Below are 26829 nucleotides of genomic sequence, written 5' to 3'. Positions count from 1 at the left end.
AAGTCGAACATATTAATTTCTGAACTAAATGGAATAATAAAATTAAAATGAGGGCAGAAGTGTTGCTCCCATACAAAATAACACAGTCTTACTTCATAAGTGAAATAAGAAAGCTCATTTACAACAGATCCAAGTCAACAGAGATGTGCTGGTTGATTGATAAAACATCATCAGAACCATCTTGAGTCTTAGCTTAAGGTAAAACATTTTCTGGTCTCCATGGTCTTACCACAGCCACCCTAAGGTTATCTTATAATGCAGCCTACTGAATTACACCTCTGGAATGTCCCAAACACAATGCATTCTTGAGATACCATATATTTAAATAGTTGATAATGTTGTTAGCCTTATTTCACTATCTCAGGCAGTAACTTTAAAACTTCACTGCAAAACTCTGTAGGTCTTCTCCTACCCCCCTCAACCACACTCACGCCCTCACAGCCACTGACTTCCTTAGACTTTGGCTCCAGGAGTCTAAACTTGGCTCTCCTGGGGCTTTACCAGGCTGTAGATTCTTTTTGGCCGTCATCATCAGGATGCTGAAAGCCGGTGCTCTCCTGAAGTACATTCTTTGGCATTTGAACCTGGCACGTCAACTCACATTTGTAGCTTATCACTTTTCCTACCCTGCCTCAAACTTTTGTGGATTCTAAGAAAATACTTCATCCTCTGAATGGTCTCTGCAGAGGAAGGGGAGCCCAGGCCTTGCTCCTGGTGGGTGGGGAAGGTGAAGGGAACGGGCATAACCAGAAGTCTCTTGCTCACTTCCCCGGGGCAGGGGGTGGGGTAAGTGCCATGTTTAACATCTGTCCACCCCCATAAATGATGTTTGAGCTATAGTGTTTGTTTTTTTTTAAAGTAATGTCTATACCCAACGTGGGGCTCGAACGTACAACCCTGAGATCAAGAGTCACACATTCTACACATTGAAGCGGGCAGGTGCCCCGAGCTATAGCTTGATCATGCCATTTGGTGTGTATGGTGTTTGATGATGCATCAGGTGACAACATTTACCACTTCCCTGTGGTCTCCACAAATGTTTAAGGGCTGCACGTGTGCTCAGCACTGGGCTGACATAGACATAGTATTGCCTGTCCCCCAACGAGCTTATGACCATAGATTTTCATGGTGTTATGATTACTATCATCTTCTGGTCTTCTCCAGCCCCTCTGGCTCTTCCTGCTCAGCCTCCAAAGACCCCTCTCCCTCTGCCTGACCCTTCAGGACTGGTGCTCCAGAGTTCTATCCCAGTCTTCTTTCTCCTCACATTCTCCTTTGGGTAACTGAATTCACACGGGGGCTTCAAATACTTCTTTAATCAGCTTATTTCCAATTTTGTATTTTTACACTGGACTCTTATAATCAAGAGCTTGTATTTCTGATTGCTTTTTAGATGTCTTCTTTTGGTGGTCCCATAGATATCGTAATCTCAAAATGTTCCAATCGTACATTCATTACTTTCCCCATAAATCTGTTCCTTCCCCCTTTCTTTTCTGTGCCCGTGAATGGGCCTCCCATTCACCCACTGGAGATCCATCAGTTTCTCCCTCACAACTCGAATCCTATCAGTTACACCCTCCCCTTGACTCTACCACCTGGATGCTTCTTAGATCTGTCCCCTCCATTCCTTCTCCATTGCCACTTCTCTAGTTGAACTTAATATTCATCTTCTAGAATCTAAATCATGGCCCCATTGCTTCTGATCCCCTTGCTGTGTACCTGCTGTCTTAGGGTTTGAGTGTGCTGTGCATCAGGCAGACGGACTTGGGTTCAGATACCGCCAATTTAATTCTACATATAGTATTCCAAACAATTTTTAAATTTAAATCCTGCCATATCACTTCCCTGTTAAAAATTATCCAATGCCTTCTCTTTGCTTATTGGTCGAAGTCCAAATCCTTAGGCTGACTGCAAAGCACTTCCCAATCTGGTTCCCATCTACCCTTCCAGGTTAATCACCAGCAATGTACCACCACAAAGGTAACATTCTAGCTTCCTTGAGCAATTTACCTGCTTGGTATAAAATCAAATAAACGCGCTTTCTTTTTCCTTTGTGTCAAGTTTCTTTGTCTGGAATGTCTTCCCCCTCTTGCTCACCTGGAGAAAGCCCACTTAGTCATCTTTGAGACCCAGCTCTGTCTCTCTCAGACAGTCCCTAAATTTCCCAGACAAACTAAGGAGGCTTTTTTCCTAGTGTTCCCAGAGGTCCCCAAGGGATGCTGCTATAATAATACTTTCCAAGTTGTATTATTTATATTTTTCCCCTCGAGACTGTATTCTTTGAAGGCAGGTACCGATGTCTTATTTATTTTTTAATCTCCTAGTCCCTAGCACCTACTATTCATAAATATTATTAAATGAATGAAAAATTGATATTATCCTGGATACAAAATAAAAGTGAGATAAATTTACTAAACCATATCCTTAAAAGGTAAGAGTACCTCAAGAGAGCCTACTTAAGTGTCTTTCTCTATGCCTTACAGAGATGGGTAGAACAAGGCACTGCCATGAAGGTGGGTGGAGCCATTTCCATGATATTTGGAATCTTAAGGTCCCTTTTCTTGAACTGGAAAGGACTATAGCAGAGTTTTACTTAGAAAATTTTTTTTGTTTTACCTGCTTTCACTCATTCGCAATTCTTCCTAATCTTAACTACTTTAAGACCATCTAGTCCTCCTCAATAAAAACTAGTAACTGCCACCAAATAAATTAAAGATGAGAAAACTAAAAATAAATGTAGGAACTAGAAGAAACTATTAATGAAGATCAAAGTAGGCTGTGTATCTAAATGAATTTCACTGACTGATTTGGGGGACGGGTTAATAAAGATGTTAATAGTAACTCCCCGGGAGCTTTCGGCAGCCTTGCAGAAGTGCAACGGTAATGAGCCCAATCAGGGTTCACACATTAGCTCTGGCAAGCCAGGGCTGCTGGGTCCCAGGATGGGGATTCCACTCACATTACATTCCAAACATGTCACCAAGCTCACAGACTCTAAAACCAAGTCTAGTTAGAAGGACATAATCATTTGGAAATGAACTTGGAGAGTTCATTTTTAGCTGTCTAGGGCATTGTTTTATTAAAATATCATCCTATTTGCCCTTTGGTAGCTGGAAAGTAAGGTGGAATACAGCTGTGAGCATCACCTTGAAATCCAACAGGTCTAGATATTCCGGAGCACCCCCTTTCTGGCTAGGTGACCCTAGGCAAGACACATCCCTTCCTGAGCCTCAGTGCTCTCAGCTGAAAAGTAGGGATGAAAACACTGCCCCTATCTGATAGGACTGTTGTGAAATCAAAGTAAAATAATGTAGGTAAAGTGCCTAACTCAAGCTAGTGCTCAATAAACAGTAGTTATTATTATCCAGAAATAAGGTGACTAATAACTTACATGTACTTTCTTGGCCAAGTGGGCAGAACAAAGATTATTAGAGACCTAGAGTGTGTGATTAGAAGTAGAATTGCACGTTTTCTAACTCCTGGTCCCTGATTTCGTTTAACAAATATGTATTGACTCACTACTATGTGCCAGCTAGGAGGTATGTATAAATTACTAGAAACCCTAGAAGTGGTCAAGTTTGCTCTGTAGAAATCTTTAGCATTCTTTCTACCATACACGCATGGGGTGAAATCAACAAAGATACCACTGATGGCTTCTGTGATTTAGTAGATTTTACTGGCCACTCATTATGTAGCATGTAGACACTAAGGGTTCTGCCAGGGAAGAGCCCATGTCATAGTGGGCAGTCTTCTGCAGCATTTTAAGCGGGGGTGGGGGGAGGTGCAGAGTGGAGCCTTCACCAGAAGAGACAGCCTTAACAGGCGCTCACACTGACTTGGGTAGAAATTTGAAAACTGAGGATCAGCTCTTAGGGACTGAGAATTCAGGTAAGGTTTAGGCCCAACAATCTAACACAGAAGTCAGTTCTGGCGCGGGGAGGCGCGCCTAACATCTAGAGGGAAGTCGAGAATTCTAAGGGAGCTAAACACTAAAAACAGGCATAACTTCATGGGGTGCCTGGGTGGCTCAGTCAGTTAAAGCATCTGACTGGTTTCGGCTCAGGTCATGATCTCATGGGTGGGGAGAGCTCTGTGCTCAGCGGGGATTCTGCTTGAAGATTCTCTCCCTGTGCCCCTCCTTCTGCTCTCTCTCTCTCTCTCAAATAAGTAAATAAACCTTAAGAAAAAACAAAAAACAAAAACCAGGCATAACTTCAATTCTCACACACCTGCATTGAGTCGAAACCCTGGCAAGTCATCAGACCACTGAATGAACTTCCATACTGGGTAAAATCATGGGGACTAACTTATTGTGTACACCTGCTGGAAGTTAGGAACCATGGCAGGTAAGGTTCAATAATTTCACTTATTTCTCAGAACCACCCTGCAAAATGAGACAGAGGGATGCAGCATGGTTAATGGAAAGAGAACCAGGTTTGGGCATGGACTGACTCTTCTCCAAGCTAGGAAATGCCTCTGGGTGAACCTGAGAGAAAATCTTGCTTCCTCATGCCTGACACCGCGCTCCTCTCAGCGACATGGACACTGGCAGGCAGTAGCAAGAAGTAGCAATTACCTCTGTTCTCTGTCTGGTGCCTAAGAACACTTTTAGAATGACAGGATTGCTCCCATTTTGCAGATTAGGGAACTTCCTCAAGGGCCCCAGGTAGTAAAAGGTGGAGCTTAGACTTGCCATTTTGTGAGGTGCGGATGTCCATAATTAAAACCTCTCTTGTCGGTAGTTTTTTCCCTGTTGAGCCCACTGAATAACTCCCTCGGCTGACAGCTCATATGACACAGTGGGTGCTGATGCAGATCTAACATCGTGTCCACGGCAAACACAAAGATGTGCTCAGAATCCTTTGAGCCCAAAGCGTGGTAGCTCTTTGTCATCCCAGTAGGGACAAAGATCATTTTAGATTGCAATCATCATCTGTCCCATAGCGGTGTCAGATGAAGTGAAGCTCTCATACTGGATTTCAGTCAAAAGAAAACATTCCGTGCAAGGTGAGATTGTTATAATGTAATGTCTGTATTCCACGCCTGTTATTTCTTGCTTCCACCTGGTGGTGGAGAGTTGAAAAAGCAGACGTCCTGAAGATGACTGGGCGTCAGCAGGATCCCTCTGCCTACGGTTTCTAGTACATCTGATTCTGGGTCCCCGCAGGGCTTTTAGTGCTGCTTTTCTGCCTTTTGATTTCCACTAAGTTCCTCCAGTGGAAAATCTTTCCATGTGCAGGGTTCTTTCCCGGGGCTGAAAGAACCAGGATAATCCCGGATGCTTCCCTGCAGCTGAGCTCATGTCACAAATCAGGCATGATTTTCAGCAGATATTTCTTTAAAAGTTTGAAGGCCTCTGTGGACTCGATTCCTTTCTCAATGGGAACAAGCATCAAAGAGACAGGAATAAAATGCTTTGCACGCACATCAGGAACTAATTGCCAATTTGGCAAATGCATTGACTAATGTCATGCACTGTTATTTCTAAATCCTCTCCTGTCCTTGACCCCCAGTATCTAGATGTAAACTTGGAACCATTAGTGGAGAAGGATAAAGTCTTCTGGTGCCTCAAATGGAATTGAGAGGGATTTAAACTCAGCGCTTTTGAGTGTAGTGAAATGAACCCAGCAGTACATTAATGCTAGGATTTGAGCTCACACAGCATGAGCGCTTTCAAAACCCGTGTTTAAGGAAGCAAACAGAGCCACGGCAGACCCTTTCATTGGAGCAAAAGGAGTTGGATGAAACAATCAATGACACATTAAAAACCACAACTGGGCTGCAGTCATGTGGGCACAAAAAAAAAAGTTTTTCTTTATCACAGGATCTTTGCATCTAATGAGATGGTGACTGGACAACCTCCAGAGGAATAAGGGCTCCGTTTACTTTCAGTGAGAAACGTCTAAATATTTAGTTGGTTCTCCTAAAAGCCTTACATGATTCTGTAGCAAACTGGTCTCTAAGGTATGATCTTATTAGCTCTATATTGCCATTGGAAAATCTATTTAAAGGGAATTTGGAAAAGAAAAGAAGGAAGATATTACCACTGAAAGTACAAATGTTAGCTTATTTTTTTTTCTCTTTCAAAATTAACTTTTTTATGTCCTCCAAATACTTAGTTTAGGACCAACACCCTGCCAGTTAATACTTTCTCTTAATTGATTCTAAACGTTTCTCCACTTCTTATATATGCTTTATTCCTGTTGGTTTTACTTAGATTTGAAGTGCTTGAGGCTCAAAAGGGGAGGGACTCCTGAGTGCATTTGGGGGGGGGGGGGATGGTTGGCAGGAGAGGAAGCTAAGAGGGCCAGGGACCTTTGTAAAATTGTCTATAGGGGTCCAGCCTTTAAATTCACACTACCGTCTTGTAGGAGCAGATTTTAGCCAAGACTAATATCCAGCTTCTGGGATCCTCTCTGCCATAAACCTAGCGCATCCCAGATATGGCATCAACTGGGGCTTTAACCTTTTCAGACTTTCTGATAGTAGAATCCCCTCCAGCACGTTGCTCTTTATTATTGCTTCCAATGGACTCTTATTAAGGATCACCAAAAACGTACGCCACAACCCCCCCCTCCCCAGAGGCCAGCACAGCCCCAGTTCACCGCCAGTTTGATTAATGTGTCTTGGCTAATTGTGTGAAAGATGGCAGGCCTTTAGCAAGTGTGACCAGTTTATTGTTCAGCCAATCACAGGCACCTCAGTTAGCATGTGAAAAGGGGGTGTTTTGCCGGGGGAGGGTGAGTGTTCCAGCGGCTGAGTCAAAGGCGGAGCATTTTGGGGGGTCACAGAGCAACACCCACTTCTTTGAGGGGATGTTACTATGCTCTACTAAACCTGTAAACCTCTTACTCAAAGCACTTTTTTTCTCCTCCCTCTTTTTTCAAGATCTTTTTTTCCCATGGTGCAAGCAGGCAAGCCACTGGCTACTCTGCAGCTGGAGTTCACGTTCCAGGGTTTTTAATATTTCACTTTTATATTTCTGTTAGAGGATGATCCTGCTGAGAGTCTGGGAATCTGTGCTCGTCAGAACCCCCTTACTGACACTTGGATATATTGCTCTGAAAGCTATCCCAGGAGAAAAGATTAAACAAAAAAAGCCTACTTTTCAAAGCCTACTTCTCAATCTGCCCACATCAAAATAAGACAACTGGTCCTTTGAAGTAGAGGACACAGAGTTCTCAGCTAGCTTGCTTAAAATGGGGGGGGGGGGGTAGGAGGGAAGGAAAGAGGAAGGAAGGAAGGAAGGAAGGAAGGAAGGAAGGAAGGAAAGAAAGAAAGAAAGAAAGAAAGAAACAAAGAAAGAAAGAAAAAGGAAGCCTAGTGTCTAAAATTGTGTACCTCTTTTCCCTTGCCCAGATTTAATCAGATACAAGAGTCCGAATTGATGGCTGGAAAACCTACAACCCTGCTCATCAGTGCCCCAAGAAAACAGGTAATTGGCCAGAGAAACCTGTCCAGGTGGGTCAGCACCAGGTGTTTTTTTAGGCCTGTACAAATAGAAACTGTGTTCCCCTCCTAGACATAGTCCAGACAAGGCCTGGGAAATGGTGGAGTAGGCATAGATGGACACTGGATGGTTCTCCCAAGTTTTGACCTCTCGGCTCCCTCTAATTAGTATATGGCTAAATTCAAAGTTTGAGAACTCTTACTGCTACTGAATGAAAAGGAAAGGAATGGAAGTCTCATCCAGAATGGTGTTACTGCTCTCCCCTGTGATATTTTTCTGGCTCCCATCCCCTCTTCTTTTCTCTTAATCCCTGGAGTTCAAGTGTGTGGAAGCAGCAGCAGCAGCTCAGTGATGGGGGTGGGTGGAGGGTGGTTCAAAGGGACTTTTCGATTGACATAAGGGGATGGTCCTGGAACACAGGTGATGACCCTTTTAAAACATAGTTCTTACGATTGAGTTATCGGTAGTACTGACCCCATGCTGAAGATATGCTGGACTTCTAAGATTCACAGATACAGAGTTAGACACCTTCATTGTAGCTAAGGATGGGTTACAACTCCCTTCCTTTCAAAAGCTTAGCTTGACCCACAGCTACACACTGCCCAAACCCACAGAAGTGGGGCTCACAAATGATCATTTCCCCCCGCCCCCCAATAAGGAGAGCTGGTGAAAGAGTGTGGATGAATGAATACAAACCCAAGCTCTCAGAGATTGAAAAATGTACCAGATCCGTCTGTGCAGACCCAACACATAATATATTGCCTGGCAGATAGTAGGTGTTCAAAATTTTTTTACTTATTTGAATTAAATTGAATCCCTACTAGAAAAACAATGCAAAGTATGAACCCTATTGATGTTGGGCCTGGAGAATTCTCTTCATAAATAAAAAATTGCACATTACTTTGAAATGACAGCAAAATGAAAAATGCAACATATTTCTCGCTGTTTTATTGGGACCCAGTTATCTTATTTAGTACAGAATCTGGCAGGGAAGCATTTTGAACAAGTTTCTATCATTATTGTTCTCACCAAGGCATTCTCTGTTAAGGATCACTGCTTATTTGCCTGAACCAATCTGAAACCCAAACGTTTGACGTTTGGAGGAATAGCATATGCTCACCATGGCAGATTTGTATGGACACCATCCAAATTTTTTTCTACAACCCATCTGTGGCCCTAAACTTCTGCTTGCATCCATGGTAGGAATCTGAGGTATGGATAGGCAGGGTGCAAAAATAGAACCAGGTTCTTCTAGAGATCATGGCAGCTGGAGATGGAACTATTACAGACTAGACCATGGTCTCCACAAGAAGCCTGTTCCTTCTTCTGTTTCAGACCAAAAGGAAAAGGCACTATTCCAAGCCTTGTGGCCAGAGTGGCATTTTTCTCAGGTGCTACACTTGAGCAAGACAGTTAGAAATGGTAAACTATTTGTAAATGACCCTAAGGCCATTTAGCAATGCATATATCATTCATAAGGCAGCTGAAATGACTTCAGCTTGCTGTAGGGTTTTCATAATCCTGGTCGGTTCAAGATGCCTGATCCCTATGTATAGCTGTTTGAGCAAAAGTATTTTATCCTGGAGGAAAGAAGAAGAGGAAAAAAAAAAAAATCCCTGGCCTCTTATCTCTTTTGTTATCCTGTTTAATTGCTTTTTTAATCTCCCTACAATTTCTTGCTCTCATGAGACCCTTCTAGGATAATCTCATACCACAGTTAGTAATGACAACAATTTGGGGAAAATCCATATTTAGTGATGGTTCAGTATGAGAATATAAAGACTAGAAAATCTGACTTGAATCATAATGACCCCAGTCTTGTCCTTAGCTGTACACATCTACCTCCTCTTTAATCCTGCCAACAAGAGTGCGGCTTTGGTACGGCCATCATTTGCTCCCCAGCCTCTGATACAGTCCTTCATCTTGCAGCTCATTGCTTATCTCCTCTCTTCTGTCTCAACATCCTTGATGCGACTACTGGGTAATCTGATCTCTCTGACATGGCCTTGGGACCATTTCTCAGAGACTTCCCCCCTGGGCAACACTTCCAACACTTCCAGATCCATTCCCAGGAGCCAGTCTTGGAGGACCAAATGGGTGATGACAATGACCAAGTGTTAGGTTCAGAGACAATGGATGAACTCTTCAGTAATCTAGAGACATCTTACTCGGCCTGTCCTAGGCCTAATGAGACTACTTCCCCTCTGTTGTATCGGCTTTCTTTTTATACTTTATGAGGTACAATAACATAGCAAATAAAGTCAATAAGAGTCATGGGGCTCAAAAATTGAGACCATCTTTTGAGTTTTTTTTAGCCATTGGATATTTGGAAACGGATGTGGAATTCACGGTAATGGTCATTCCAAATTCTTATGCAGCTTGCCACTGGTGTTGTACAGAGTTGGAGAACTGATCTAACCTCAACTACTATTTCAGTGTCCTTCTCATAAAAGGATCAGCAGGGAATATATGAATCTAAAAGTTCATCCAGACCTCTCTTCACTGTCGAGTTAACAATAAAAGAAGGGCATTGTGTCTTTGTGGCAAATGTCTTTACATTGCTAATTTTCAGAGCATTCAGAAGCTCAAATCGATATTACCTGGATTGTAGTTAGGTAGCTTAGAAACTCCAGGCCAGGTATCCTCTGTAGGGACTCCCAACACCTATATAAAGCCAAAGAAAGAGAAAGAAAGATGAGGCGGGAGACATGAAGGCCAGATCGGGAGGAATAGGGAAGAATTGATTATGTACATCACATCATGCTAGCTGATACACTCAAGACAGAAACTTGAGCGTTTCCTACATTTGCAGTTTCATGGGCAAAACTGTAGTGTATTCTTAAAGTCCTGTGATGGTTAACTTTATGTCCAACTTGACTGGGAATAGGGATGCCCAGATAGCTAGTAAAATATTATTTTGGGGTGTGTCTGTGGGGATGTTTCTGGAAGAGATTAGTATTTGAATCAGTAGACTGAGTAGAGAGATATGCCCTCTCCAGTGTGGGCGGGCATTGCCCAATTGACAGGGCCCATATAGGACCAAAAAGTGGAAGAAGGGAAGATTCCCTTTCTTTCTTCTTGAGCTGGGACATGCATCTTCTCCTGCCCCCAGACATTGGACCTGCTGGTTCTCTGGCCTTCAGACTCTGGGACTTACACCAGCATCCCCTCAGGTCTCAGGCCTTTGGCCTCAGACTGAATTACACTGCCAGCTTTCCTGGTGCTCTGGCTTGCAGACAGCAGATCTCAGCCTCCATAATCACACGAGCCAGTTCCCATAATAAATCTCCTCTTATGTATCTCTGTACCTCCTACTGATTCTGTTTCTCCGGAGGACCCAAATACAGGTCCTGAGCCTGTGTTGTCACTAACTCACTTGTTCCTCTGAGGCAGGTCATACAGCCTTGCTTAAAGTCATAGTCTCATCACTAAATCTCTGTGGCATGGTCAACATATAAAGTCATAGTCTCATCACTAAATCTGTGTGGCATGGTCAACATATAACAGGGTGCTATTTTGGGAGTCGGGGATATAAAGAGGCAGGAGCGACTGTCCCTTTGCCCTACATTAGATGAAATACATTCACACACACACATCAACAAAAGAACATAGCCTGAATTATGCCTCAGTGTGAGCATTCAGCTGTTCCCCAGTGTGTTCAAATTAAAAAGGATTTGGATTACTGACCTTTAGACAGTGGAATGTTAGCTAAAAATGATCCCAAACCTAACTCTAGTCCTTCCTACCAAATTCATTTCATCTTGTTTTCTTGGTGGCCTGGCAGCTTGGAATATGGTATTTGGCTTTTAACTGGTGGATTGGAAAAGTAACAACATCACTTGAAAAAAGAGCTCACCTAGGCTGTGGAATACCGAATTGAACCTCCAGTTTGTAACTAATACGAGAATAAAAGTCTTTTGGAGTACAAAGTCAAAACACTTTAGATTTGGGATGGTGCTTTTACCTTGAGTTCTTTTGTAGGTATTGTTTTACCATTCTTTTACTCTAACCGTAAAAGCCCAATGTCAGTTCTATCTGGGAACTAGAATAACATTGTTTTTGTGAAATATTAGTGAAATGCTAGAGCTTTCACTACACCCCTAGACAGTATAACTCCTTTTAGAAGCATATCTCAACATAACTCTTTTTGGAAGCATTTGTCATAGAAAGAATCTAATAAATCCAACTGCAAAATGCTGGATATCGATGCCAGTCCAGTTGTTAGGGCAGGAAGTCAATTGCCCAACAATGACTAATAATAATCAATGAAGAATCCAGAATCTTAATGTCTACCAGCTTGCTGACTAGGACTCTGACTGAGAGGTACATTATGCGGTGCCTGCTAAGATCGTCCTCAAACAAAAGACACCCAAGTGCTATTTTCTCTCATACAATAAAAAAAATCATGCCACCCAGGAAAATCTTTCTTTGATCCATTCCCTAAACAAACTGAAAAGCTACTGAGGGGATTATAGGCTTTTCCTATCAACTACCCTGAGCCTGAGGGAACACTAAGAATCCTGGAATCCATTTTGAAAAACCAACTGGACTAATTCTTCTTTTGTGGGAGAGGGCCAGAGAATGGGAGGGAAGCTGATTCTTCTTTTTGAACCTACCATCTTCTGTATTTGCACAGATGTGCACGTAAACAAGTGATTCACATGCACCCATATGTCTTCGGGTGGCTGGTGAAGCACAATGAAAAGAAAGCAAAGGTAATGAAGAAAACGCAACAAAGGAAATAAATAGCAACCACATCCATATTTCCTCTAAGGTGATAGTTACTAGAATTATTGGTTACTTTGTATTATGTTTAATTAAAGCCAACAAAATGGATACCAAACATGTTTGAATATTACACTGAAGACTTTAAGCTTGAGATTTTTAATAGTTAAATGAAAATCCAATATCCTTTATTTGGAATTTTGATGCTCAGTTTCTATTTGAAAGTTATTGAATTTGGTTTCACTTGAGAAAATTACCAAATCTCCACTTCACTGTCTGGGAAACTGAAAACCAAAAATTGTTGATCTACTCCGTCCCTGAAGGCTCTTAAAAGGCAGCTAGTGAGTGCTATGTTTGAAATCGTAGCGGGCTGCACAGGGCTGTTTTCTGCCTTTGCTGGAATGGAAACTGAAGGCATTTTGATTAATGGATTTAAAATCTACATAGTTTATTTTATTCCAGTTTTAGAACAGCATCTGGGATTATTTGCTAAAAACACTTATTACAAGAATTAGATTTCTAAAAAATTGATCAGAAAGAGGTGACAGTTATTCAGACGAAAACACACACACACACACACACACACACACACACACACACACAGGCATTTTAGAAAGATGGTAAAATAAAGATTCAGGATTTCCCATTATGTTTTTATTCCTAAGAGTGAGCTCTCAGGATAAATGTAAAGAACAGTTGTGGTTAAAGGTTGGGAGAGTAGAATGGACCCATTTATTTCAAAGAGGCAATTCCTACATCAAATATCATGGAACTCAAAATAGCTTTCCTATTTTCATCTGTGTAGACCATGAATAATGAAATACTAATTCAGGATTTGTCTGTAATGTTGAAGTTTCTACCCTGCTTGAACTGTAGTCGCATAAAAGATAACACTGCTGAATGTGGTGACTTGCTCTCACTTTGTCCTCAGAGCTTGGAACTGTGGTTGTGTTAACAAAACTGTGTCTCGGCCTCAAAATTGTAAGGTAGTTCCAGAGAAGACAAATTTCCTCACCTACACACAAAAACCCCACTTTGGCCATATCTCCCAAGAAACCCCTTATCAGAGGCTCTTAGCATGAACGCTCCAGATGCATGCTTGAAGCAAGCAAACTTGAAAGGGAGCGGGATCCCAGATAACAACAGTGTAGTTTAAAGCACTTGACAGACACTACAACACAGATGAACTTTAAAATATAAGTGAAATAAGCCAGACACAGAGGACAAATACTATAGGATTCCACTAATATGAGATACCCAGGATAGGTAAATGCATAGATACAGAAAGTTGATGAGAGCTTAGCAGGGGCTGGAAGGAAGGAAGATGGCGAGTTCATGTTTACTGGGTACAGAACTTCTGCTTCAGGTGATGAAAAAGTTTTGGAACTGGATGGTGGTGATGGCTGCACAACAAGGTGAATGTGCTTAATGAATCATGTACTTAAAAATGGTGAGATGGCAGATTTCATGTATATTTTACCACAATGAAAAAAATCACCCAAAAAAGTAAAATATACACATGACTATAGTCCGTGGCATATAAGCTACAGGAGACAAAAGAATGAAGTACATCATGGTAAAGTGAAGTAGGGGTAGGGACGCCTGGGTGACTCAGTCGGTTAAGTGTCTGCTCCTGGGATCGGGCTCCCTGCTCACTGGGGAGCCTGCTTCTCCCTCTCCTTCTGCCTGCTGCTCCCCCTGCTTGTGTTCTCTCTCTCTCTGACAAATAAATGCATAAAATATTTAAATGAGGTAGGGATAAATAGTGAGTCAAGAAAGGGAACCACACAGAAAAGTACCTTCACACCTTAGGAAGGTGGCTTTGGAAGAGCATGATAAATGGCATACTTCTCTCACACTAACACGGTAAGCCTTTGTTTTATCAGAGTTCTGTGGAAATGTAGTGTCTCGTCTTCAGTTGACAAAGACCCAGGGCCAAATGTATGATAGAGTTAGAGCTGAGGGTGGTGAGGCAGGGATGTGCTTAAGCTGTAATGGCAGCAAGTGCCCTGGGAGGTTGGGAAAATCATAGCAGGGAGCAGGTGGATTCAGGGCTGCTACAGGACAACAGGTGGTTTCCTGACCGTGTCTTCATTCCCAAGGTGTTTATACCTGTGGCAAATACCACAGTTTCCACAGCCTTAATACACAGCATGAAATCTCAGCAGATGGACTACTTCATGGTCTCTAAAGTGAATCTGGTTCAAAGTTTGAAATGGAGGTATTTCTTCTTCCTCAGAGGAATTCTTCTCTTACCTCCCAGATCTTCTCCAGCTGTTCAAGGATGTTGGAAACCCCAGGAAACAAAGGTTGACCCTGGAACATTTCAATAAAGATGCAGCCTGCACCCCTAGCAAAGGAAACAGGAGTCAGCCTGACACGTTCAAGGAAACCATACATGCGAACTGAACTACTAGTAGTTCTCCTCCCAGTAAATATTTGGAGGAGTTAAATAGGGGCCACCTGCTATTAAAAGTCTTGGGAAAGAAAAAAGAAAAAGAAAAGTAAGAACAGCCAGCAGCTTTTAGTTAAAATGATATGCAACCAGTGTTGAGGAACACAGTGAAGATAGCAAACATTTCAGCTCATTCAAGTTCATTATCCATTTTATGAGAAGAAGCAAAAGTACTGAATCTCCAAATTGAATATTCTCTTTCACGCTCTAAGTGGCACTGTTAGTATAAGTAACTATTAAGAAGAAAAACTCCTGCAAGTTAAACCATTACACAATCAGAATGTTTCTTTTACTGTTATTGAAAGGGCTATTATAAATTTAATTAGACAGATTATTGGATCACATATCACACTTGTACATGCAACAAATGAAACATTAAGTGAAATAAATTGGTTTGGGTACTCCTGAAACTGTTTTACATTCAGCATTTGACTCAGACTCTTTGATGTCTGTTTTTATCCATGGGATCATCCTCTATATCGGGAGTTTGATGATGCAGCAGTTCTTAAAATAATCCACAAGAAAACTAAGAGTCATCGGCACTGGGCTCCTAAGCTGACCTTGCATAGAATTAACCTACTTTTGACTCCTGCTTAAAGAATGTTACAAAACATGTCTGATTCACTCTTTCTCCACAACTGTTTGGTTCCTAGTTAAAAAAGAAGGAAAAAAAAAAAGGTCTCCTGTCTGCAAGACTTTCTTCCAAGTCACTGACGCCCATTCTGCAAGTTTTGATGCTAGCATTTGATGTTCACACAGGTGCAATGGTAGCTGCAGTCACAACAGCAGCCTGGCTGACGGCCTTGGTAAGGTGCTGCTGAGTGTACGGTACGTCGTGATTTAGCAGAGAGTGTGCATCTCAAAATAGATGAAATAGGGTGAAATACAAAATTTATTTCCTGTGTCGTCGAACTGGAGGGTAATTCCTGAGGGACAGTAAGGGGTAAGATTTATTTTGCTAATAATACACATTTTTATTCATAGAAGTCTTTCGAGAGATAAAAATGGTCCAGGTGACTGATTACAGTGATTAGCCTCATGGTTCTATCCTTGACTCCAAATTCTTTTCATTTATTACACATAATTTTGCAAACTCCCTTAATCATCTGGACATTTTCTTGTGTGGCATGATAAAGAAGGATAGTTAAGTAGAACATTTTATTATAGATGATATTATTAAAAATTTATTATCGAGTTCATTTTATTTTTTTTTAAGATTTTATTTATTAATTTGACAGAGAGAGACATCCAGCGAGAGAGGGAACACAAGCAGGGGGAGTGGGAGAGGAAGAAGCGGGCTCCTAGCGGAGGAGCCTGATGTGGGGCTCGATCCCAGAACGCTGGGATCACGCCCTGAGCCGAAGGCAGACGCCTAACGACTGCGCCACCCAGGCGCCCCTATCGAGTTCATTTTAAATGTGATCTTTAATATTATTCATATGTATTTATTACATATGATAACTTTTCATTTTTTCCATCGGATTCCTCTCCCACTCCCCCTGCTTGTGTTCCCTCTCTCGCTGGCTGTCTCTCTCTGTCAAATAAGTAAAAAATCTTAAAAAAAAAAAGAATCTGGCAAATAGTATCTTGAGGTGAATTTTTAGAATTATTGCCATTTTAAAGCTCCTCATTAGCTTGTATTTTAAAATCCATTTTTTTTTGTTTCTTGTCTTTAAAGCAACAGATATAAAAGGTATGAGTTAAACAATATATGGAGGAAAATAAAAGTAATAGAAAATGGTCAGATGGTTAAAAACCATCCTAATTCCTGGTCAATTATGAGATAAGCCAACTAGGAAACTGAATTGGTGAATGCCATCAAATGGTCTCTGCCCACTGCCCCTGAAGCTTTGTTTTGTGCTTGAAAGGTCTCAAACCACTTCATTTTGAAATGAAAAAATGTGTGTGTGTGTGTGTGTGTGTATAAAACATATATGTAATTGTATATTAACTGCTATGAAATAGAAATGGAAATGTACTGGTTTTTGAAGATTTGAGCCAACCTTCCATCCAGTACCCTAACACCTACCAGAAACGCCAGGAGCTCACAAGCCACTAGAAAGCCTGATGTTATTTTAAACAAGGTTCAAAACCAAGGTCATTGTCGGGTTTAAATCTGCAATCAACTTTTTTCCTCTCTTCAAAAGGTTTTCATTGCTTGGGAAAAACTTGTAGCTTTTTCATACTAGTGGCTATAGGAAACCAAGAAGGAAGTTTTTTGTTAGCAACTTTAGTGTCCTTTGTCTTCTTCTTCTTTTTTTTTTTTTAAAGATTTTATTTATTTGACAGAGATAGAGACAGCCAGCGAGAGAGGGAACACAAGCAGGGGGAGTGGGAGAGGAAGAAGCAGGCTCATAGCAGAAGAGCCTGATGTGGGGCTCGATCCCAGATCGCCGGGATCACGCCCTGAGCCGAAGGCAGACGCTTAACCGCTGTGCCACCCAGGCGCCCCAGTGTCCTTTGTCTTCTACTCCACTAGGACAGTGTACAAAATTATGTAAAATATTGGAGAAGGCTGGACATTCAGGCCATTATGCAAGTAGTACGAGATGTTTGTGTTACAGAATAATATGCTAATATTTGGTTGAAATTCTCCATTTGCATCTGTATGGTTGGTGCCTTAGCGGCATTTTCTTGAGCCTTTTTTTTAAGTTTCACCTAGGCGTAGATTAAAACCTTTCTCACCTAACAAATACAGAGTCTAATGTTACTTGTTTATACTTTTAATATTTAAATACATATATATATATATAGAGAGAGAGAGAATGTGTGTGTCTGGACACTTGCAAGACAAACGAAATTCCTAAATCAATTATATTGCAGTACCTGGAATATCCATAAGTACCATAGACATCAATGCATTGGTAAGAAAATAAATCAGTGCATTTTAAGTTTGAAAAACAAAAGATGCTTTCTAGGTGTAAGCATTGTTCTTTAAAAACTATACAATTCCTCTTTTGATTTTTTCATTTTTCTTCAGAGCTACTGTATTTTTTAATTTGCTTTGTAAACAAGTTGAGGGGTTTTGTCTATTTTGTCCACCCCCAGCCTAGCCTTAAGCAAACATTTAAAATATTCCAGATAGGAAACCAGCTCCTATTTCCTTTCACTCCGCTGTTTTGTTCTTACATCATCCTGGGGCTCTTCTTACCTCTTCTTCTTACCCTTCCCATCTTTAGTCTTCTCAGAGGATTTCTGCTCTGTGGAGACACCCTTGGGGCAGCCCATATAGATGAAGGGGAATTTCCTGTCAGGGTAAAAAGACCCGATGGTGTCCACCAGTGAATCGTTCCAGAAAGGAGAGATGCATTGCTCCAACCATGGCTGTTCAGTCAAGTTAGAGGAAACAGCTTATATGTTTTCTGCTTTTTCTGGCTTTCTTCCTAATCTTTTCTCTATTCTGAGCATGAACAAATTCTTCCATAAGAGAGGAAAAGATTCTTCAAATTCCTGAGGCAATCTCTGGGGAAATCAACCATCGGGAGTTTTAGGTTTTTCAGAGGTGTGAGGAACATACAAAATGTTGTTGGGAGAAATGAATCAGTATTTCATTTTTCAACGTTGAAATTAATTCAGAACAACATAACGTATGACAGGGACATGACATTTCCATTTGCTTTTCCCTGGGCCACTCTTTATATTTGGAAGTTTGCAGCAGGAAATCTGCAGTCTCTCGGGCAGGAACAACTTTTCATAGTCCCAAAACCAGCAGCTGCCTGAAGTCAGTTTTGAAGAGTACACTTTGTGTGCCAAAATAAATCCTTCTTTTAAAGCCGGTTTACCCCAACACGGATGAACCTTGAAAACGTTATGCTAAGTGAAATAAACCAGACACAGAAGGAAACTATTGTATGGTTGCAATTATATGAAGTACCTAGAAGAGTTAGATTCATGAAGACAGGAAGTAAAATAGTGGTTCGCAGGCGCTGGGGGAAGGGAGTAATAGGGAGTTTCTGTTTAATGGGTACAGAGTTTTAGTTTGGGATGATGAAAAGTTTTGGAGATGGATAATGGTGATGATTATACCACAATGTGAATGTACTTAATGCTACCAGATTGTACATTTTAAAATGATTAAAATGGGGGGGGGCGCCTGGGTGGCACAGCGGTTAAGCGTCTGCCTTCGGCTCAGGGCGTGATCCTAGCGTTATGGGATCGAGCCCCACATCGGGCTCTTCCGCTATGAGCCTGCTTCTTCCTCTCCCACTCCCCCTGCTTGTGTTCCCTCTCTCGCTGGCTGTCTCTATCTCTGTCGAATAAATAAATAAAATCTTTAAAAAAAATAATAAAATGATTAAAATGAGGGTGCCTGGGTGGCTCAGTTAGTTAAGCGTCTGACTCTTGATTTTGGCTCAGGTCATGATCTCAGGGTTGTGGGATTGAGCCCTGCATTGGTCTCTTTGCTCAGTGGGGAGTCTGCTTGAGGATTGTCTACCTCTCCCCCTCCCCTCACTCATGCTCTGTCTCTCTAAAATAAATAAATAAATCTTAAAAAAATAAAATGGTTAGAATGGTAAATTTTATGTTATGTGTATTTTAACACAGTGCAAAAAAGTAAAACAAAAGCAAAATGGTATACTTATCCTAAAACATTGAGTTTTCTCAATGAAGTTGCTAATAGAATCTTTTAAGATCTGAAAAGATGGCAGAAAGAAAGAAGGAATGATGATGGGAGATGAGAGAGCGTTGGTGTTAAGGCGGGGAATAACCAGTATGTCCTACTTGTGTATTTCCATAATCTAACTGATTGCTCTGGGCTCCCACCGACACTGGTGCCACCGGGGCTCACTGTGAACGAGAAGCTCTGGCACTCTATGGTATCATTAGTTTCTTAAAGACAAAGCCTCTAATGCTCACCCATGGTCATCTGCCTCCCCAAACGCACTCAGTTTGGGGCACCTTGATGCCTCAGTCGGTTAAGTGTCTGACTCGATTTCCGTTCAGGTCATGATCTCAGGGTCATGAGATCGAGCCCATCATTGGGCTCCATGCTGGGCATGGAGTCTGCTTAAGATCCTCTCTCTCCCTCTCCCTCTGCCCCCCCCAATCAATCAATCAATTAATCAATCAAATGCACTCAGTTTGTACCCTATGGGGTTTTGTGGCCTAGCACAATAGGGTTTTCCCTCTTTCCTTCTTTTGTCAATTGGAAATCTTCTCCCTACGCACTTTCCCTTTAACCACTCTGAAAAGAAAAAAAAGGGGGGGAAGAGGAATCGTAATGTACACACTCGATATCAAACCATTATGTAGAGAGTGACCAAATAACAGTAAACTCAATGAAAGATGCCTATTGCTCTATTTTTACATTACTTTTTGAGTTTTAGAGGGAAAGCAATAATAATTATGGAATGAATAAGAGTAATGGCAATAATTTTAACTTACAATTGAATTTCTATTTTATGTTATCATTATTCATGGTTAAATTCATGAAACAATTACCAATGAAATAACATTTTGTATATGTAAGGGCTATGTAGCTTAAGACAGACTTAAAGAACTGGTAGGTGAGCTGAAGAAATTATCCAGAATGTAGCACAGAAAGTTAAGCAGGCAGGAAATATGAGAGAGAAGATGAGAGCTGTGGATAATAAACATGGTCTGATAATCTTTCATTGGAGCTCCAGAAAGAGAGACAGGAATAGAGGCAACATTCAAAGAGGAAACGACCAACTAAAGACATGACTCATAACTGGAAGAAGCACATTATATACCACACCAGACACCTTAAAGTGAAAACTCTTAATAATAAACTAAAAAAAAAAATCTTTAAAACATCTACCTAAAATGAGAGATCACCTCCAGAAATAGGACAATAAGGCTCAAAGCAGACTTCACAACAGTGACTGCGGAAGACAAAGCAGGGGGATGATATCTTCAAAGTTCTAAGAAAAAAATAAGCATCAATCTTGAATTACATCCCCAGCAAGTCTACCTTTCAACAATGAAAGTTTAAAACACAGAAACAGAGTTTGCCACTGATAGGCCTATGCTAAAGAATATTCTAAAAGATTTACTTCAAAAGAAAGGAAAACTATTCCAAACGTTAAGATTTTAAAGTGCACAGTTTTAAACAGTTTCAAATTTTTAAATAGTTTTAAACGGTTTTAAGTTTATTTGTGCTTAATGAAAATAGCTTTAAGTATATAAAGCAAAAAATGAATGGAATTATGACCGATCAACAATGTAGTGAACATTTCAACACACCTTTGATTGATCGGTTAAACAGACAACAATGATATAAAGCAGATTTGGATAACACGATTAACCTCGAATTTTTGAATATATGTAAAAACCTGTCCCCAACAATTCAGGAATCTGTATTCTTCTCAAACATATGTGAAATATTTGCAAACACCGATCACATGCTAGGAAGTGCTTCTCATGCTATCTTTGGTGGAACACCAGCTTTTTCTCAATTTTGGTGGTACCTTTTAATATTTAAATAATTTCAAACTTAAAGAAAAGTTGTAAGCACAGTAGAGAGAACTCTCTTCAAACAGATTCACCAATTTCCAATGTTTTGCCTCTTTCGTTTCTTCCTCTTTTTTCTAAAGCACCAGAGAGTAAGTCGCAGATCATAATTCTTCACCCCATCTATGTAACTTTGTATTTTCTAAGAATAAAAGCATTATCTTATGTAACAACAGTGCAATTATCAAAATCAGGAAATTTAACATTGATCCAATATCACACTCTGATCCACAGTCCCTTTTTAAATTTTACCTTTTGTCCCAGTACTGTACTGTCTGTCCGTTTCCCCCAGCATCAAATCTAGGACCATGTATTGCGTTTGTTGGCATATCGCTTTAGTTTCTTTATTCTGGAACAATTCCTCAGTCATTCTTTGCCTTTTAAAACCTCGACCCAGTAGGGGATCAAAATATGCCACCCCAAAATATGCCACTCTGGTAGTAAAAAAAAAAGATTATTTTGAGCTGAAGGCAATTGAGAAAAAGCAAACATATGATGAGCTTTCTGCCTCCCCCTATCTGCCTGAAGGTCGGGCATAAACTCCCCTTGTGAGGATGTCCATCCCACAGTTTACTGCCCCTAAAGAGTCCAGAAATCCCATTCTTTTGTCTTATCACTTCCCTACAAATTTATCACCCTTTGTCAGAATGGTATAAAACCCTCCAAGCCTAGCTGCTTCCTTGGGGGTCTTCTCTTCTTTCTATAAAGCCCCTTCCCCCATGTCACAGAAAACTTTTAACATCAAATAAAATTTATATGCTTTTCTCTCGTTAATCTGTTGTCAGTTTGCAGGCTCGTCCACAGACTCTAAGAGGACAGAGGGAAATTTTCCCTCCCCTACAGCCCTTTAAAAGAGGACAGGCCAGTTATGAGGCAGAATGTCCCTCAAAGAGAGTTAGTTTATCTGATAAGTTTGGGATTTTTTTGCAGGAAAACCGCGTAAGTGAGCTTGTACTCTTCTCAGTGCCTCATATTAGGAAGCACCCTGTGTCGGTCAGTCCCATTATTAATAATATTAACTCTAATCAGTTGGTGAAGGTGGTGTTGGCCAAGTTTCTCTACTATAAAGTTACTATTTTTTTTCCCTTTGTAATCGGTAAGTAATTTGTGGAGAGGTACTTTGAGACTACATACATTTTTTATTCCTCATCAGACTTTCTTCTCTAATTTAGCATTGTTAATTCTTGTTCAAAACAATCACTACTATGCTGCAAAACAGTGGTTTTCTAAGTCCATTGTTTCTTCTCCAGTTACTAGTTGGCATGCTACTGTAAGGGGGTGCTTCCTTTCTTATCCAGCTAGTTAGCGAACCACTATGGACTTATGCATTCTTACTTTATTCAGTGGGTTGTAATCCATGAACCCATTATTTGCTTTGATTATGAGTCAAATTGTACTCAATTGTACTCAAATTGCACATCTTAGACCAGTGGTTTTTCTTCAGGTTGCTTCCCCTGTCCTTTTGATATATTCCTATCATTTTTTGACCACTTTGTAAAAATATGTTCTGGCCCACCAAGATGTTCCTGGCTCATCTTCTACTTTCCCTGTGCCAGCCTTACAATTGGCCATTTCTTCAAAATGTCTGAGTTCTTTTTAGTGAAAAATGGTATCAGGAAATCACAATCTGAGTGGGAGACCAACACTTATATAAAATACAAAATTTAATTTCTTGAGACATAACGCACTGCTGGTGTATAAACTATTACAACTACTTTGGAAAGCAACTCAGCACTATTTCAGGCAGTTGAACATTCATATACCCTGCAACACTGCAAATCCACTAAGTAAGTACTCGAGAGAAATCCTTAAATATGAGTACCAAGTATATTTATTACCGCAAAAGCAAACAAAACAAAAAACCAAGCTAACTAATTGAAATGTCCATCAACAGGGAATAAAGCATAGCTACCTAGGTCAACATGAATGATCTTAGAAACATCTTGAGTAGACAAAAGCAGCCCCAGAAGGCTAAAAACAATATAATACCATTTTTACAAAAATTCAGAAGCAGGTAAAACAAAAGAATATCTTTAGAACACATAAACATGTAAAAATATGACTTTTAGAAGAGGTAAAGGAATGATGATAAGAAAAAAATTCAGGTTCGAAGCCAGTCTGGGGGAGGGACAGGTTGTTGGGAGAGGATCACTCGGAAATATGACTGAGTGTTCTAGTTGTTACACTGGGTAGTGGGTTCACGAAGTTCACTTATCACATTTCTTAATCTATATCAGTTTCCTCAATCTTGACACTGCTGACATCTGGGGCTGGATAAATCTTCATGCTGGGAGCTGTCCTGCACATTATAGGGGCACCCCAGCCTCTACCCACTAGATGCCAGGAGCACACCCCATCCAGCTGTGACAATAAGAAATGTCTCTAGACATTGCCAAATGTCCCTAGGGAGCAAAATTGGCCCTGGTTGAGAATCACTGACGTATACATATGGCATACGTTTTTTCATGTGTGTGTCTTGTTTTGTGCATGGAGCCCAGTACGGGGCTGGAACTCACAACGGTGAGATCAAGACCTGAGCTGAGATCAAGAGTCACACACCTAGCTGACTGAGCCACCCAGGCACCCCATATGGTCTAATTTTTGAATGTTTTAAATGTTCCATAATAAAACAAAGTTTGAAAGTGATGAGTAGAAGTTTCCCTCTGCCTGTGAAGCACAACCGGGAAGGAATCATTACACGCTGAGAAGGCAGAGCCTGCCGCTGGCCTTTGAAGTGACAGCGCGGAGCCGTGAGAGCTGACAGTTTCCGGAGGGTTTTGACTAGCTGGTGATATTTCTAGAAATGGTACTGGGTATTGGGAAATCAATGACTCCAGATACACTGGAGGGATATTTCCGCAACCTTTCTCAATTCTTTGAGAACTCCAAAAGCTTAGTTTAGCCTTTTAGAACACTATTTAATTTTTTTAAAATCTATTACTAATTTTTTTAGAAAACAAGGCCTTTTGTTTATAAAAGGCCTTCTAAGGAATTGAAGGATGTCCATGTATTTTGTTACCTTTGATGGGGTGGCTATGATTGCAAAGTCACCACATATTTCACTGTGGCCCCCGGATAACTGGAGCATTTCTAGAAATAAGATCTGATAACATAACATTGCTGCTTAGGATGATGAGTGATCCCACACTCACTACAGCACCCTATTAATCCAAGAACCTCCCCAGTGATGTGGTTCTACTTGGAAACGCTTATCTGATTCTTATACTTACACTATAGCCCCAATTAACCCCTCATGGAGAGAGTTTTTACCCTCATTTTAAAAATGGAGAAACACAGACACAAAGAGGACACATGCTGTTCAAGATAACATAATCCAGAGTAACTAATTAGAAATAGAGTTGGTGCTAAAATCAGGTTTGCTGAATCATGGTCTGTGTGCTTTTTTCTCTAAGCTCTGAACTGTGCTTGGGCATGTGCGAGCATTAGTGTGAAGACATGTGTATGTGTGTGTGTATCTGTGGTCGGGGAGTGTGTGTGTGTTTCTCTGAGAACAAGGGGGAAAGACGAAGGACTGAAGAGAAGAGCTAAGAGGAGAGGCATGGTAGAAAGAACATTGGATTCAGAATATGCCTTGGGCCAGATCCCTCTGAGGCTCAGTTTCTTTAACCATAGAAACTCTCAAAATGATTGCAAAAGTCAAATGAGATACGTATTTGAAAGCACTTTATGTCTCTGTATATAAATGTGATTGTCATTATTAGCATTATTATTTAAAATGCAATACAGATGATAAAGGAATCCTCATGGGTAAAATGACTCACATTTTCTTCATTTTCTTGGCAGTAGCTCTTACCATATGTCCAGTTCAGAGGAATATTCAGTGGCTCCCAGCAAGGCATCAGGTGGCCGGTACCAGAGGGTCACAACTTCTGAAGAGTATGTCTGGCTGGGAATGGACTTTGCCCGAGCGAGACCTGACCATAGAGGAAAAGCACAGAACTCACTGTCCTAGGACTTTCTGGAGAGCCAGGAAGAGATGCATGCAACCAAGGAGTTAATAACTGGCAGAATAAACAGCATTTAAAAATAATACACAAACTTTGGGTGCTTTTAATAGAGTCACTCAACTATCTTGACCCTCATGGACCTCTTTATCAAGTGAATTTCTCAAATTTTGGCTTACTTTGCAGCTGGATATGGCCTTCCTGGCAGCTAAGTATAGTGAGACCAACTTCTTCCCTATATGCTATAAACAGAACCCATGTGTGAGCGTCCAGATCATGCCATTTTGGAGGGATTAAACATTCTTCCCTTTTCCTCTTCCTCCACGCTATAATGAGAAGGCAGTGGCAGTCATCTTTAAATATGTAACTGGGGCAATATCCTAAGGATGGTGGGGCCTCATGACAGAAGGGACATGGGTCAAGACACCACGGGGCCACCATACAAGCTCTGACTACTTAGACTGTTGTATAAGAGAAAGTTAAGCTTCTAACATGTTTACAACCTCTGTAATTTGGGGTCTCTATCATAACAACAGAATTCAATTCACAACTAATACGGTTGCCCTCCATTTTTGTAGTCCAGGAATCCCTAGTTTAGTAAAATACGGGGTGGGTACTGCTAATCCAAATTAATTAGTTTGGAAGGAGCTTGGACACATCACTCTCAAGTTTTCTTTTGCAATATCAGAGTACTTTTTTTTTTTTTTTAAAGAGGTGGGGAGGGACAGAGGGAAAGGGAGAAAGAGAATCTTTTTTTTTTTTTTTAAAGATTTTATTTATTTATTTGACAGAGAGAGAGACAGCCAGTGAGACAGAGAACACAAGCCGGGGGAGTACGAGGGGGAGAAGCAGGCTCCCAGTGGAGGAGCCTGATGTGGGGCTCAATCCCAGAACGCCAGGATCATGCCCTGAGCTGGAGGCAGATGCTTAACGACTGAACCACCCAGGCACCCCGAGAAAGAGAATCTTAAGCAGGCTCCATGCCCAGCATGGAGACCAACATGGGGCTTGATCTCCTGACCCTGAGATCATGACCTGAGCTGAAATCAAGAGTCGGACACTTAACTGACTGAGCCACCCAGGAGCCCCTATTAGTATTTTTGTCAGTTAGCTACTTATCTCACAGAATCACATGATCTAGAGCTGGGGAAAAACCTTAGTAGATGAGTTCTCTGTTGTGGGGAATTGATAAATGAATATCTGTCAAATGCTTGCTTGTCCAGATGAAAGCTACGTCAGAATAAAGTACTGCAACTATCGTGCAACCATTTGATACTGCCAAACAGAGAAGAGTGGTTCCTCAACTCCAGTTTTTCAACAAATATTACTGAGCACCGACTGTGGTGTCTGGCACTAGGGATACAATGATAAGCAAAATGGACTCTGGCTGCCTTCATAATACTTACAGACTAGTGGAAGAGAAAATCATCACGCAAATATACATGTGTATAAAATTATAAACTGTGATAAGTGCTAAAATGGAAAGATACAGTGATACCCCAAGGAAATCCACGTCACTTCGATGGGAATAAAAAACCTCAGGTACTCATAGAAAGACAGCTCTGTTGATAGGTGAGCAGGAGCAAGTGCCCTGGGGCCTCTATTCCCGCAGGAGTCTATCCTATAATCTGGGGTTTACCTCTTAATCCTGTCGTCATGCGATAAGCTGGATCTAACCTGACAGAACTTTTCTATCATGTAGGAAGAGGAAAACCTTCTAGGTACAGTTCGCTCTACACATGTCTCTGTATAAAAAATGG

The 26829-nt window shown here is 41.0% G+C and overlaps 1 protein-coding gene and 1 long non-coding RNA gene across 3 annotated transcripts in view; one reads left to right on the top strand and one right to left on the bottom strand.

Moving 5' to 3' along the window:
• Positions 1 to 26829, bottom strand: part of CDK15 (cyclin dependent kinase 15) — a 78266-nt gene that overhangs the window by 25977 nt on the left and 25460 nt on the right. For both annotated transcript variants that reach the window (XM_087862720.1, XM_045806517.2), the window contains exons 8-10: positions 24919 to 25039; positions 14432 to 14525; positions 10051 to 10114 (exon numbers count right to left, since the gene is read on the bottom strand). In XM_087862720.1, the coding sequence (XP_087718846.1) occupies positions 10051 to 10114; positions 14432 to 14525; positions 24919 to 25039 (279 nt within the window). The remainder of the gene's footprint in view (positions 1 to 10050; positions 10115 to 14431; positions 14526 to 24918; positions 25040 to 26829) is intronic.
• LOC123798209 (uncharacterized) overlaps positions 1 to 26829 on the top strand; it is a 271567-nt gene that overhangs the window by 238408 nt on the left and 6330 nt on the right. The window contains exon 4 of the long non-coding RNA XR_015724738.1: positions 7360 to 7435. This is a non-coding gene — a long non-coding RNA (uncharacterized LOC123798209). The remainder of the gene's footprint in view (positions 1 to 7359; positions 7436 to 26829) is intronic.

Source organism: Ursus americanus, chromosome 1 (genome assembly GCF_024610735.1).
Source record: "Ursus americanus isolate L20-20 chromosome 1, mUrsAme1.1.p, whole genome shotgun sequence".
NCBI lineage: Eukaryota > Metazoa > Chordata > Mammalia > Carnivora > Ursidae > Ursus > Ursus americanus.
The sequence above is the reverse complement of the archived record's forward strand: the minus strand, read 5'-3'. Positions and strand labels throughout refer to the sequence as shown.